Source organism: Heteronotia binoei, chromosome 16 (assembly GCF_032191835.1).
Source record: "Heteronotia binoei isolate CCM8104 ecotype False Entrance Well chromosome 16, APGP_CSIRO_Hbin_v1, whole genome shotgun sequence".
NCBI classification, from domain to species: Eukaryota; Metazoa; Chordata; class Lepidosauria; order Squamata; family Gekkonidae; genus Heteronotia; species Heteronotia binoei.
Genome location: NC_083238.1, coordinates 54,151,792 through 54,167,754, shown reverse-complemented (window position 1 = coordinate 54,167,754; position 15,963 = coordinate 54,151,792). Strand labels below are relative to the sequence as shown.

At 46.0% G+C, this 15,963-nt stretch overlaps 1 protein-coding gene across 2 annotated transcripts in view; it reads right to left on the bottom strand.

Annotated features, from left to right (window-relative positions):
- Nucleotides 1–4,625, bottom strand: part of PMS1 (PMS1 homolog 1, mismatch repair system component) — a 72,558-nt gene extending 67,933 nt beyond the window's left edge. For both annotated transcript variants that reach the window (XM_060257131.1, XM_060257132.1), the window contains exon 1: nt 4,486–4,625. In XM_060257131.1, coding sequence (XP_060113114.1) covers nt 4,486–4,617 — 132 coding nt within the window. In that variant the 5' untranslated portion in view covers nt 4,618–4,625. The remainder of the gene's footprint in view (nt 1–4,485) is intronic.
- Nucleotides 4,626–15,963: the final 11,338 nt, after the last annotated feature.

The following is a 15,963-nucleotide window of genomic DNA, read 5'->3' as shown; positions in this document are numbered from 1 at the left end:
GATAATCTGAAGAGGCGCAGCAGAAATAGCATCTGACATCTGGCTGTCCAGAAGAGGAGGAGGAGGAAGAAGAAGAAAGAAGAAGACGACTGCAGATTTATATCCCACCCTTCTTTCTGAATCAGAGACTCAGAGCGGTTTACAATCTCCTTTATCCTCCTCCCCCACAACAGACTTCCTGTGAGGTGGATGGGGCTGAGAGAGCTCCCCCAGAAGCTGCCCTTTCAAGGACAGAGGCTCAGAGCGGCCTACAATCTCCTTTCCCTTCCTCCTCCACAACAGACTCCCTGTGAGGCAGGTGGGGCTGAGAGAGCTCTCCCAGAAGTTGCCCTTTCAAAGTCTCAGAGCAGCCTACAATCTCCTTTATCCTCCACCCCCACAACAGACACCCTGTGAGGTGGGTTGGGCTGAGAGAGCTCCCCCAGAAGCTGCTCTTTCAAGGACAGAGGCTCAGAGCGGCCTACAATCTCCTTTATCTTCCTCCCCCACAACAGACACCCTGTGAGGTGGGTGGGGCTGAGAGAGCTCCCACAGCAGCTGCCCTTTCAGGGACAACTCCTACAATCACGATCACTGAACCGGAGTTGGCTAGAGGAGTCTATAAAACTCTAGGCAAGGCTTTGACCTAGTCTATTCCTCCTTCCCTCTCCCCTCCGGTCTGGAAGCAGCACGTCTGAGGACAGGAATTCTTTCAGGCTGGTCTCCCAGAAGGCTGCAGGAGGAAAAACCAGTTCTTGGGTGGGAAGTGGGTTTTATATTAGAGGTTTTTGGAGGGAAATGGGCAGTTAAAAGTTGTCAGAGTTGATGGGACTGGGTCTGAAAGCAGAATCGGGCCGGTACCGTCACAGAAACAATGAACTTTATTTTACACACTCCACTCCAGAACTTTTTTTTACACTGAACTGTCCTAGTTTAAAAAAAAAAAATCTTCAAACCACACCCAGTGGAAACAGTGATCATTTCACACACCCCACATCAATTAATCGTCCCTGCACAAAGATTCACACGCCTGAAATAATTGCAATGAAATGTCACTTCAATAGAGAGCTCTGTAATTAACATGGATGAGATTTCAGATCGAGGATATATTTGTTAACGTTAAACCACAGGCCTCGCCAGAGGTGTCGACGTAAAATTAGTCACTTTTTGCTGAAGTCTGGCTTCTGCTTCATATCAGGCATCCTTCAAGACACTCTGATTCTCACAATATCCTTATGGCTCAAAGTTCTATCGCACGTGACATCTTAATATATGTTTTCGGATTTCGTTCAGGACGAAGGGATGTTAACAGACCTCAGGACATATGAAAGGAGTGGCTCTCAGCCATTTGTATTTGTATTCTGCATTCCACCAGTCATAAGAACATAAAAGAAGCCATGTTGGATCAGGCCAATGGCTCATCCAGTCCAACACTCTGTGTCACACAGTGGCCAAAAAAACCCAAGTGACATCAGGAGGTCCATCGATGCGGCCAGGACACTAGAAGCCCTCACACTGTTGCCCCCCCCCAAGCACCAAGACGTCAGAGCATCACTGCCCCAGGCATGAGAACATAAGAGAAGTCATGTTGGATCAGGCCAATGGCCTATCTAGTCCAACACTCTGTGCCACACAGTGGCCAAAAAACCCCAAGTGACATCAGGAGGACCGTCAGGGGGGCCAGGACACTAGAAGTCCTCCCACTGTTGCCCCTGTTCCCAAGCACCAAGAATACAGAGCATCACTGACCCAGACAGAGAGCTCCTAAAGAAAAAGAAGAAAGAAGTTGATATTGGATTTATATCCCACCCTCCACTCCAAATCTCAGAGCAGCTCACAATCTCCTTTATCTTCCCCCCCAACAACAGACACCCTGTGAGGTAGGTGGGGCTGAGAGAGCTCATCCAGAAGCCATCCTTTCAAGGACAACTCTGCGACAGCTATGGCTGACCCAAGGCTGTTCCAGCGGCTGCAAGTGGAGGAGTGGGGAATCAAACCTGGTTCTCCCAGATAAGAGTCCGCACACTTAACCACTACACCAAAGTGGCCAAAGGATCTGTGTCTCTCCAGATAAAAACAAAAAGGACACTCTCAGAAAAAGACATTGCTCTGGGAATTAGGTGTTTTTATGGAAGCTAAGTCTAGAGATGGGAAAGCCCAGAGGGAGGGGAAGGGGGGGACATTTCCCCTCATTTTTTCCAAAGCTGTTCTGTTTCTTGCAGGTTGGAAGCAATGTGGAAAACAGGGCTCTTCCTTACACAATTGGTGGATTTGTGAAAAGGTGAAGATATTTTGGAAGGAAGCATTATCTCAAATTAAAATAATAATCGGTTATACTATACCTGGGGATCCAACATTAATTTTGTTAAATCTATGGGGGGAAAGTTCGATTCCTAGGGATACTAGAGATCTCAAACTGACATTATTAATAGCAGCAAAGAATGTATTAGCTACAAATTGGAGGTCTCCTAATATTCCAACATTGCTCCACTGGGAATATTCTTTCTTTCTATCTATCTATCTATCTATCTATCTATCTATCTATCTATCTATCTATCTATCTATCTATCTATCTATCTATCTATCTATCTATCTATCTATCTATCTCTATCCATCCATCCATCCATCAGATTTATATCCAGGGTGGCTAACAACAGTTAAAAACATTAATAAATTAGTAAACATAGAATATTAACAATAAAATATATAATAAAACATTTCCATACATATCAACAATCATTGATCCATTCATTAAAAGCCCAAGATGGCAGGCTTCCGATTTCCATTATATTAATTCAGTGAGATTGTTGGTGCTGTAAGGTAATAGCCACCTCCCCATAACCGTTGAAGGCGAGTTTGAATAATTCGGTCTTACGGGCCCTGCAAAACTGTGGCAGGTCCTGCAGGGCCCTGATGTTTTCGGGGAGGGTATTCCACAAAGTGGGGGCTATTACCGAGAACGCTCTGGCTCTGGTGGTGGATAATGGAGCTTCTTTTGGTCCAGGGATCTTAAGGAGATCCCTTAACGGTGATTAACATGTGGAATTCACTGCCACAGGAGGTGATGGCGGCTATAAGCATAGCCAGCTTCAAGAGGGGATTGGATGAAAATATGGAGCAGAGGTCCATCAGTGGCTATTAGCCACAGTGTATATATATATAACTTTTTTTTTTGGCCACTATGTGACACAGAGCGTTGGACTGGATGGGCCATTGGCCTGATCCAACATGGCTTCTCTTATGTTCTTATGAGATTTTGAGACCCTGTAATGCTCTCTGGGGTACATATGGGAAAGGCGGTCTCAGAGGTAGACAGGTTCCAGGCCATATAGGGCTTTAAAGCAGGGGTGTCGAACTCAGTTGTTATGGGGGCTGGATCTGACATAAATGAGACCTTCTCGGGCTGGGCCATGTCGGATTGGGCCGAGCCACGTGTGTACCCTATTTAAGACTAGGTAGCAGAGATACAACTTTATAAAGAACACAGACAAACGCAAATATATATATTAAAAAACTTAAAACATGCTTAAAACGTTAGCACTCATTGGTCTTAAAGATAATTTTTTGTATCTCTCCCATGGGATCCAGGGAACTGGGCAAAGGAGGCTCTGGCTCTTTCCTTCCTTCCTTAGGGGGACCAGGAAAGGGAGGGGCCTCAGCCAATAGAAGGCAGAGAGGCTTGGCTCAGGAGCTTTGCTGTGCAATTGAGAAAGCCTGGCAAAGCAAGCTATTCCCCCTTCCTCCCCAAGGGAGGAGCCTCAGCCAATGGAGAAAACAGAGGTTTTGCTCTGTAGCTCCTGTGCAATTGAGCAAGCCTGGTAAACCCAACTGTGATGCAGAAGGAAGCAAGAGAGAGGGAGAAGGAAGCAGATGACAACCAGTTGCTTGGGGGCCTGATAGGAGCCCTTCAGGGGCCTGATTCGGCCCCTGAACTGCATGTTCGACACCCCTGCTTTAAAGGTTATAACCAGCACCTTATATATTTGGCCGCTGTGTGACACAGAATGTTGGACTGGATGGGCCATTGGCCTGATCTAACATGGCTTCTCTTATGTTCTTCTTATGTTCTTAAGTGAATCCGGAACACCACAGGCAACCAGTGTAACGCTTTCAGCTGGACAACGTTGCACCATTGGGAATATTTTATGCTGGACAAAATCACAGATTGGGTGGAGCGATTTGAGACTAATCGGTCATCACATAACGTGAGGAATAAATGGTCAGTCTGAATACATTTTTTTTTTCTGGTGAATTAAAAACCTCACGAACATCTCAAATATCTAGGACTGAAGATTTGCTGGAAAAAATTGGGAGAAATGTATGATGGGATATTTTCTTCTACAGTGACACATAGTAAGTTTGTGGCAAGGTGTTAATACATTTAATCCTCCAATATTATTTCTAAAAACGATGTAACGCAAAGACTTCCTTGTAAGACTAGGACAAGTATCAAGTCATTACAATTCCTGTACACGGAGGATAAGCAAACGCTGGAATACAGCTCACCAATTTGATATCGATGCTGGTGGCTTTGGCGTCCAATGAGTTTTCCACTAGCTCTTTAACCACACTAACGACCGATGTGATCACCTGTGAGCTGGAAAGAATTCGGACGGTGTCTGCTGGCAACTGCTTCATGTTGAGGGCCTGGCACAAATAGGAAATAAATTCAAATTAAATTTAAATTCTGAAAAAGCACAATTGAGATAGAAATCCTCAGCGAATCCCTTTACACAGCCTCCATACAGGAAACTGTGGCAAAATATAAGTATTGGCTGGAAAAAAAAAAGTTTTAACAATTGATGCTATTTTGCTTCATTGAGAGCCAGTTTGGTATAGTGGTTAAGTGCACAGACTCTTATCTGGGAGAACCGGGTTTGGTTCCCCACTCCTCCACATGCAACTGCTGGAGTGACCTTGAGTCAGCCACAAGTTCTTACAGAGCTGTTCCTCTCAAGAGCAGTTTCTGTCAGAGCTCTCTCAGCCCCACCTACTATCTCACAGGGTGTCTGTTGAAGGGAGAGGAAGGGAAGGCAGTTCTAAGTCATTTTGAGGCACATGAGGCCTGCTGAGTGAACTTGGATCAGTCAACAGTTCTCTCAGAGCTGTTTCTCTCAAAGCTCTCTCAGCCCCACTGATCTCACAGGGTGTCTGTTGTGGTGAGGGGAAGGAGACTGTAAGCCTCTCTGAGACTCCTTCAGGTCGCGAAGGGCAGGGTATAAATCCAATCTCTTCTTCTTCTTCTTCAATTCTCTTCTAATTTTTTTAAATCTTAAATTGCAGGCTGACCAGTGTTCCAGCATAAAACTGGACCTGTTCATATTTATAAAGATCTTTCCTAAGAACATAAGAGAACATAAAAGAAGCCATGTTGGATCAGGCCAATGACCCATCCAGTCCAATACTCTGTACACACAGTGGCCAAAAAACCCAGGTGCCATCAGGAGGTCCACCGTTGGGGCCAGGACACTAGAAGCCCTCCCACTGTGCCCCCCCACAAGCACCAAGTATACAGAGCATCACTGCCCCAGACAGAGGGTTCCATCTATACGTTGTGGCTAAGAGCCACTGATGGACCTCTGCTCCTCTGTTTATTTGGTTTCAGGAGTGCAGTCATGTTGGTCTGCCACTGAAGAGCTAGAGTCGAGCCCAGTAGTGCCTCCGAGACCCAAAAAGAATTTCAGGGTGTGAGGTTTTGAGAGACAAAGTTCCCTTCCGTCAGGCATCTTTATCGACTTTGATGTTCATACATACTTTTCTCCTCAATGAACATAAAGCATCTGACAATACTGATCTCCCCTATCCACTTCATACTCACAACAGCCCACCTATGAGGCAGGTGAGGCTGAAGCAAAGGGGCTTCCATTGCAGAGTGGGGATTCGAGCCAAGGCATTTTAAGAATTAAACTGATAGGAGTTTTTTTAACAGTATTTGACCAGATCAACTGCACTTCACAACATGTTTATTTGATCAAGGAAAGCTTTAGGCCAGGGGTGTCAAACATGTGGCCTGAGGGCCGAATCAGGCCCCTGAGCAACTGGCTGTCATCTGCTTCCTTCTCCCTCTCTCTGGCTTCCTTCTGCTTGCTTTGCAAGGCTTGCTCAATCGCACAGGAGCTACAGAGCAAAGCCTCTATTTTCTCCATTGGCTGAGACTCCTCCCTTGGGAATGGAAAGCTTGCTTTGTCAGGCTCTCTCAATTGCACAGTGGAGCTACTGAGTCAAGCCTCTCCTCCTTCTATTGGTTGAGGCTCCTCCTCCTCCTAGTCCCCTGAGGGAGGAAGGAAAGAGCCAGAGCTTCCTTTGCCCAGTTCCCTGGATACCATGGGAGAGATACAAAGAAAGCACCTTTCAGACCAACGACTGCTAACATTTTAAGCATGTTGGATTTTAATTTTTTTAAAAAAAACTTTAATTGTGTTTGTCTGCATCCTTTATAAAGTTGATATGTCTGCTAGCTAATCCAAATTCCAAAAACCTTTATTGGCATAACAATTTAAAAAAAATAGCAGTACAAATCACCCTATATGTATATGTCAACAAAAGGAGAAACAATCAAAGTACAACAATTTGTAACATTAGGTGTAGTAATAATAATAAGACAAAGTGATAAAAGTTTGGAACAGTAATCTCAAATATTACAGTAATTAAAATGGTTATAGTAAAAAGCCTAACCATCCAAAGAGGAACCATAGATACTAGTGAGGACCTAGACACCCCGTCTCTCACTCACTCTTCCCGCCCTTTCCTCTTCCCTCTTTTCTTTCCACTTTTTCTTGGCCCCTGAGTACATTTGTCAAGAACTCTGCCACCTGCCCAGTAACTTAGGAGTTTCTGTCTACTCTGCCAGCTCATCTTAAATAGGTACACACACGGCCCAGCCCAACATTGGCTTGGTCCAATGAAGACTCATTTATGTCAGATCTGGCCCTCATAACAAATGAGTTTGACACCCCTGCTTTTGGCCATTTTGAAAAAAGGGCAGCCTTCAGGGACATTATTTCAGGTTGGGGGGAACAGTAGGCAGGAAGTGAGACAAAAAGATACAAATTGGTGGTGGAACCCATAGGGTTTTCAATGCAAGAGATGTTCAGAGGTGATTTGCCACTGCCTGATTCCGTGTCACGACCATGATATTTCTGCGTGGCCTCCCATTTAAATACTAGTCAGCAAGGCTTCTGGACTGACAGTGCAGATTTTTAAAAATGTTACCTGGCCAGCAGAGCAAGTGTCTACATCGTGTTATTCAACTTAAATTGCGGCAATTGTTTTGTGGATGGCCCCGCCCCCTTGTGCAGCCATTTTGTTGTTGCGCCTTCCATGCCATTTCAGAAATCCAGGCTTACCCACAGGCTCAAAACGGTTGGGGACCCCATGAATACACCATTTGTGGAAGTAAGTAGTATAAAATACTAGAAGTACCACCACATAAGATGGTGGAAAGTCATTAGATTTCCGGGCATTGTTACTTTTCATTTAAGAAGTAGGGGAACTCTAGATCATAGTTGGGTTTCTGGGGCAGGGGTATTACCGTAACTCTTTCTCCTACCATTCTCATTTCCTCCCCGAAAGAGAGAAACTGGGCATCTCTTCCCCAAGCTGTTATTGAAGCAGGAAAGGTGGGGAAAAAAGAGGTACAATACAGTTGTCAGTCTTTTTCCCTTACTGGGGCTAAAAACAATCCACGAAGGTTTGTTTCTTCCAAGAACCACCCTGGGAAAGAGAGAAGTGTTTAAAATTATGCCGGGTGCCGCCCACTTGAACCCAGACTGCGTCCTCTCCCTCAAAGTGCTTTGAAAGAAAATCAAAGATGTTTGGAGATCCAGTCATAATTGACGCATCTAGTTACACCCCCATTAAAACATAAATAGTTGTCAAATTAGGCTGTGAAAACTGAAAACTGCTGTGATGACTAGTGAGGACCTAGACAAGTCCACTTAATGTACTGAATTCATTTGCATCTCACCTTTCTTCACAGCATTCTTCTCTCCTCCATTTTGGCCTCACAACAAACTTGTGAGGTAGACTAGGCTGAGAAAGTGCGACTACCTCAAGGTCACTTCCATGTAGGGTTGCCAAGTCCAATTCAAGAAATATATGGGGACTTCGGGGGTGCAGCCAGGAGATTTTGGGGGTGGAGCCAGGAGCAAGGGCGTGACAAGCATGATTGAACTCCAAAGGTAGTTCTGGCCATCACATTCAAAGGGACTGAAAGCCTTTTCAATGCCTTCCTTCCATAGGAAATAATGAAAGATAGGGGCACCTTCTTTGGGGGCTCATAGAATTGGACCCTTGGTCCAATTATTTTGAAACTTGGGGGGTTTTTTGGGGAGAGGCACTGGATGCTATGCTGAAAATTTGGTCTCTACCTCAAAAAACAGCCCCTCCCAGAGCCCCAGATAACTGCAGATCAATTTTCCAATATATTCTATGGGAATCAGTCTCCATAGGGAATAATGAAGTGCCCAGCAGACATTTCCCTCCCTTCCCCCCACTTTCTGATGACCCTGAAGCGGGGGGAGGGCCTCCAAAGTGGGGGATCCCCTGCCCCCACCTGGGGATTGGCAACCCATGGCACAAGTTGGGATTCGAACCTGGGTTTCCCAAGGACTAGCCAAACACTCTTACCCGCTGCACCACATTGGTTATTGGGAATCTGTTTCCCAGTTTTGTTGTTTAGTAATCAAAACCACATCCCTAAATAATAGAGGAGAAACGAATGACTAAAAAAAAATATTCTAAGGGGGAAATTTCAAACTTCTGATTTTGAATTTTCAATTTGATTTCACAAGACGATTAAAAGAAAATGATGTTTCCTGACTGGTTAAATGGTGGAATCTGATGGGTATGACACTAATCCAGAATTAATAAAATTAAACAGCTGCAGTCAGATATTTTTCAACTTCCAAATGACAGACTTCATGGCGCAGCCGAGAAGCAAACACCAGGCCTTCAGTTTCTATAGCTGCCAATTCAGATCCAAAATTGTTAAAGAAAAAAATGTAATCACTATCTCCCTTTATTTTAATTTTAAAAAGGTAGTCCTCTGTGCAAGCACCAGTCGTTTCCGACTTTGGGGGTGACGTCACATCACAACATTTTCATGGCAGACGTCTTTTTACGGGATGGTTTGCCATTGCCTTCCCCAGTCCTCTACACTTTCCCCTCAGCAAGCACTGTGAATCTAAACACTAATTGTATTAACGGCTGTTAATGGGGCTCCCCCAATGGGAGCACATTCGGCCAGTGCTGAAAGAGCTGCACTGGCTACCTATTTTTTCCGGTCCGTTTCAAAGTGCTGGTACTGACCTTTAAAGCCCTTTATGGTCAGGGGCCTATCTGCGGGACCGCCTTTCTCCACAAGTTCCCCAGAGAGCACTATGTTCAGGGACAAAAGAATCTATTGTCCATCCCTGGACCAAAGGAGGCTAGGTTGTGTTCGACGCGAGCTAGGGCCTTCTTGGTGGCAGCACCAGAATTGTAGAATGCTCTCCCGGAGGCCATAAGGGCTCTGCGGGATCTTTCCACTTTCCGCAGGGCCTGTAAGACCGAACTGTTCTGACAGGCCTTTGATATTTAGCCGGGAGAGAACTGCCACCCGACATCATATAGAGTACTAGGTGATCACTGTCAGAAAAGAACAGCTCGCCTATATTGTAGTGATACAGCACCATGAAATGTTTTTAAAATCTTAAATTGTATATATGTTTTATTGGTTTTTACTGGTTTTAACTTGTGAATATGAATGTTGTCAGCCGCCCTGAGTCCGCTTGCGGAGAGGGCGGGATAGAAATTTAAAGTAACAAATAAATAAATATTACGGGGTCTATTTTTACGCCAAATTCCAATGTATCTTGGGGTAGGAAAATGTCTTATGATGGGGGGTGGGGAACAGTGGTGAAATGGCTGCTGTGGAGGGTGGATTGTACAACATTTATACCCTGTTGAGGTTCCTCCCTATATCTTGCCCCCCGTGCTCTACCGCCCTCCCCCCAAATCTCCAAGACAAGTTGCACCTTTAAGACCGACGAAGTTTTCTTCAGAACGGAAGCTTTCGTGTGCTAGAAGCACACTTCATCAAACAAAAGTATGGAATGGCAAGCTGTCCAAAATATAGAGAAAGTGGGCAGTGAGTTAGTACGCAGAGTCATGGAATTCTAATTTGTGAGCTACTGGCCTTAAAGTTGTGAGCTGCTGCATAAAATAGTTCGCTCTGGGGTCATCCTTCCTGAGCTAAGATGAAAATGTGTGAGCTGGAGGCGAAAAATCTGTGAGCTAGCTCAATCTAACTCAGTTTAGAGGGAACACTGGTCACAAGTTGGGGGTCTGGTGTTTGTTACTGCCCATTTTCTTTGTATTTAGGACTGCTTGCCACTCCATACTTTTGTTTGATGAAGTGTGCTTCTGGCACACAAAAGCTTACATTCTGAATAAAATTCTGTTGGTCTTAAAGGTGCAACTTGACTCTTGCTTTGTTCTCATTCAGTGGCTGACACACCACCTGTGGTTGTTCTGAGCACCGTTTTCATGCCACTTCCCCGCCCTACATGCCAGAAAACTGAACAATCCCTTCAGAATTAGAATAAACCCATCATTACCACAAGCCCATGATAAAACATAAAGGCTTTAATTTTAAAAACACAGCAGAACTTTGTATGGGATGACAATATGACGGTTGTAAAGATGTACTCAAACACAAATTAGTTTTGGCTAAAAATGTAGTCTGGGATGAGGTAATAAAACATTAACTACCAGAGAGTCACTGTGTTACAGCCCGTTCTTATGCCACAGCCAAGATTGGCACCTGGGTAATACTCCTTGTCCCTTGGCACACAAGTCAGCTTTCTCACCTCCAGCCTGGCAAATGCTAATCTGGAGACCACACACAACCCAAACAGATGTTAAGCTTGTTCCTTGAAAGATCCCTTAGCCCTGTTGTTGGTCCTCCGGAGGAACTAGTTGGCCACTGTGTGAGACAGGATCCTGGACTAGATGGACCACTGGGCTGATCCAGCAGGACTCTTTGTATGTTCTAAGGAAAGCCTTGGCCTCTCTGCCCTGTTGTTAGCCCTCCAGAGGCCTCTGTGTTGGTCACTGTGTGAGACAGGGTGCTGGACTAGATGGACCACTGGTCTGATCCAGCAGGGCTCTTCTGAAGAAGAAGAAGATATTGGATTTATATCCCGCCCTCCACTCCGAAGAGTCTCAGAGCGGCTCACAATCTCCTTTACCTTCTTCCCCCACAACAGACACCCTGTGAGGTGGGTGGGGCTAAGAGAGCTCTTACAGCAGCTGCCCTTTCGAGGACAACCTCTGCCAGGGCTATGGCTAACCCAAGGCCATTCCAGCAGGTGCAAGTAGAGGAGTGGGGAATCAAACCCGGTTCTCCCAGATAAGAGTCCACACACTTAACCACTACACCAAACTGGCTCTTCTGATGTTCTTAGGAAGGCCTCTACGCCCTGTTGTTGGTCCTCCAGGGGAACTGGTTGGCCACTGTGTGAGACAGGATGCTGGACTAGATGGACCACTTGTCTGACCCAGCAGGTCTTTTCTGATGTTCTTAGGAAGGCCTCAGCCTCTCTGCCCTGTTGTTGGCCCTCCAGAGGAACTGGTTGGCCAGTGTGTGAGACAGGATGCTGGACCAGATAGGCCAAGGGGTGGCCAATGGTAGCTCTCCAGATGTTTTTTGACTACATGCTGGCTGGGGCTGATGGGAGTTGTAGGCAAAAAACCTCTGGAGAGCTACCGTTGGCCACCCCTGAGATAGGCCACTGGGCTAATCCAGAAAGGCTCTTTGTATGTTTTAAGGAAGGCCTTGGCCTCTCTGCCCTGTTGTTGGCCCTCCAGAGGAACTGGTTGGCCACTGTGTGAGACAGGGTGCTGGACTAGATGAACCACTGTGCTAATCCAGAACATATGGACATATGAAGCTGCCTTATACTGAATCAGACCCTTGGTCCATCAAAGTCAGTATTGTCTACTCAGACTGGCAGCAGCTCTCCAGGGTCTCAAGCTGAGGTTTTTCACACCTATTTGCCTGGACCCTTTTTTGGAGATGCCAGAGATTGAACCTGGGACCTTCTGCTTCCCAAGCAGATGCTCTACCACTGAGCCACCGTCCCTCCCCAAAGAAGGGCTCTTTGTATGTTCTAAGGAAGGCCCTGGCCTCTCTGCCCTGTTGTGGGCCATCAAGAGGAACTGGTTGGCTGCTGTGTAAGACTGGATGCTGGACCAGATGGATTACTAGGCTAATCCAACTGGGCTCTTCTTCCATTCTTAAGGATCAAGTAGTATGTCGAGTGGTTCCCCAACATGACGGCCACTTTTCCTGGCACCTGTCAAGCACTTTTAGAAAGCGGGTGGGGCTTCTGCCCAGCAGGCCTTCTGATTGGCCAATGGAGATCTGATGAACTGTGCAAATCAACAGGACCCTATTGAGTTTCTGCTTGAGCGGTTGACGAGTTATTAACAGAATCACGTAAGACCTCACTCCTTGACACTTTGTGGCTGGGTCCGCCTTCTGTTGCCAGCCATTTTATGGTTGCGTCCATCACGAAGTCATATATACATATATGAACATATGAAGCTGCCTCATACTGAATCAGACCCTGGGTCCATCAAAATCAGTATTGTTTACACAGACTGGCAGTGGCTCTTCACAGTCTCAAGCTGAGGTTTTCTACACCAACTTGCCTGGACCCTTTTTAGTTGGAGATGCTGGGGGTTGAACCTGGACCTTCCACTTACCAAGCAGATGCTCTACCACTGAGCTACTGTCCCTCTTGAAGTCAGTATTGTCTACTCAGACTAGCAGCTGCTCTCCAGGGTCTCAAGCTGAGATTTTTCACGCCTACTTGCCTGGACTCTTTTTAGATGGAGATTGAACCTGGGGATTGAACCTGGGACCTTCTGCTTACCAAGCAGATGCTCTACCATTGAGCCACCATCCCTCCCTAAAGTCAGTATTGTCTACTCATTTCTCCTACAATGCTGTTTTTAAATTTTTTTACCGGGGGGGGGGGGACGGGGACGCTAGTGGGCAGCTCACCTAGGGCATCAAAAACTACTCAAGACTGGCAGCGGCTCTCCAGGGTCTCAAGCTGAGGTTTTTCACACCTACTTGCCTGGACCCTTCTTAGTTGGAGATGCCAGGGATTGGACCTAGGATCTTCTGCTTACCGAGCAGATGCTCTACCACTGAGCCACTGTCCCACCTGGCCTAGGGGGCACCACCTCTCCCCACACGCAGTGTGTGTGTGCTCCTTGGCGCCTGCCTTCCCCAATGAAAAGCGGGCTCCCATAGACTGCAGACACTGCCTGGCCAGTTTTGCGTTCCCTGGGTCTGTTACAGACCCGGGAAATGCGAAAGCGGACGGCGCCTGCGCAGCGTGCTCCTCATAGCCCAGCAGGGATAAATGAACCAATTGTAAAAGCTGAAGAAGAGCCAATTACAGTTTCTAAAAACTGGCTCCTGTTGAAGTTGTCTGCTGCCACTCATCCTTCCGACTCTACTTGAACAGAGCCATGAGGTGGGTGGCACCTCCAGCTAAAATGACCAAGGAGTATTCTCACAATTTTTCTTGCTTAATCCCAAAAGTGTTTTTTTTTAAATTAAATTTAAAATTAAAAAACCTGTAAATTAAAAATGTAGTTTTTTCATTTCTCCTACAATGCTCTGTTTTTAATTTTTTTTACCAGGGGCGGGGGGGACACGCTAGTGGACAGCTCACCTAGGGCACTAAACACCCTGAAGACAGCTTTTGAAGGGATTAGATCAGGGGTGTCGAATTCATTTGTCATGAGGGCCAGAACTGACAACAATAAGACCTTTTTGGGCCGGATCATGTCAGGTTGGGCCAAGTCATGTTGGGCTGGGCCATGTGTGTACCTATTTAAGATTAGATGTCAGAGATATAAATTGTATAAAGAACACAGACAAACACAAACACACACATACTTAAAACATTAGCACTCATCTTTGTATTTCTCCCATGAGATCCAGGGAACTGGGCAAAGGAAGCTCTGGCTCTTTCCTTCCTTCCTCACGGGTCGGGGGGGGGGGGAGCCTCAGCCAATAGGGAGAGGCTTGGCTCAGTAGCTCTGCTGTGCAATTGAGAGAGCCTGACAAAGCAAGCTGATTTATAATGTATGATTTATAATACGTATGTATGATTTATAATATGAATTGTTTTAATTGTTGACGTTTTTATGTTCAGCAATTAAACATTTGTTGAATGAGCTGCCCTGAGCCTGCTGTGGCGGGGAGGGCAGGATATAAATTAAATGTTATTATCATTCCTCCCCAAGGGAGGAGCCTCAGCCAATGGAGAAAATAGAGGTTTTGCACTGTAGCTCCTGTGCAGTGGAGCAAGCCTGGCAAAGCAAGGTGAGATGCAGAAGGACACAAGAGAGGGGAAGAAGGAAGCAGATGACAGCCTGTTGCTCGGGGGCCTGATTCGGCCCCCAGGCTGCATGTTTGACACTCCTGGATTAGGACAATGTACGGAGAGACAGACTGTCCATGGCTTCTTGCCATCCTGAGTTTTGTTAACTGGATTTTATAGGTTTTTAATCGTAATTGCATAGAAACAGCTTGTAATTGTCTTTATCTGCCTGTGCCAACCCGTGCTGAGCTCACTTGCGGTGTAGGGTGGAGCAGAAATTTAATAATTAATAATAATAACTGATTTCCTGAGTACAGAGATCAGTTCCCCTGGAGAAAATGGCTGCTTTGGAAGTCGAACTCTTATGGCTTTCTATCTTGGAGAAACGTCCACTGCGGGGTGACATGACAGGTTTACAAGATTCTGCATGGGATAGAGAAGGTAAGAGAAAGAAGGACTTTTCTCCCTTTCTCACAGTACAAGAACTCGTGGGCATTCAATGAAATTGCTGAGCAGTCAGGTTAAAACGGATAAAAGGAAGTACTTCTTCACCCAAAAGGTGATTAACATGTGGAATTCACTGCCACAGGAGGTGACGGCTACAGGCATAGAATCATAGAGTTGGAAGGAACCTCCAGGGTCATCTAGTCCAACCCCCTGCACAATGCAGGAAACTCACAAACACTTCCCCTTAAATTCACAGGATCTTCATTGCTGTCAGATGGCCATCTAGCCTCTGTTTAAAAACCTCCAAGGAAAGAGAGCCCACCACCTCCCGAGGAGGAAGCCTGTTCCACTGAAGAATCGCTCGAATGGTCAGGAAGTTCTTCCTAATGTTGTGCCGGAAACTCTTTTGATTTAATTTCAACCATTGGTTCTGGTCCTACCTTCTGGGGCCACAGAAAACAATTCCACACCAGCCCTTCACGTACTTGAAGATGGTGATCATATCACCTCTCAGCCGTCTCCTCTCCAGGCTAAACATCCCCAGCTCCTTCAACCTTTCCTCATAGGACTTGGTCTCCAGACCCCTCACCATCTTCATTGCCATCCTTTGGACCCATTCCAGCTTGTCTGTATCCTTCTTAAAATGTGGTGCCCAAAACTGAACACGATACTCCAGGTGAGGTCTTACCAGAGCAGGGTAAAGCAACACCATCACATCACGTGATCTGGACACTATACTTCTGTTGATACAGCCCAAAATTGCATTTGCCTTTTTAGCCACATCACACTGTTGACTCATGTTCAGCGAATGATCCACTAAGACCTCTAGATCCTTTTCGCACATACTACTGCTAAGTCTCCCCCATCCTATAAGCATGCATGGGATTTTTCCTACCTAAATGAAAAAACGTTGCATTTATCCCTGTTAAAATTCATTTTATTGATTTTAGCCCAGTTTCCCAGCCTGTCAAGGTCATCCTGTTTCTATCTTCTTTGGTCAGCTTCAAGAGGGAACTGGATAAACATATGGAGCAGAGGCCACAGCGTATTGTTGGAACTCTCTTTCTGGGGCAGTGATGCTCTGTATTGGGGGGGCACAGAGGGAGGGCTTCTAGTGTTCTGGCCCCACTGACGGAACTCCTGATGGCAC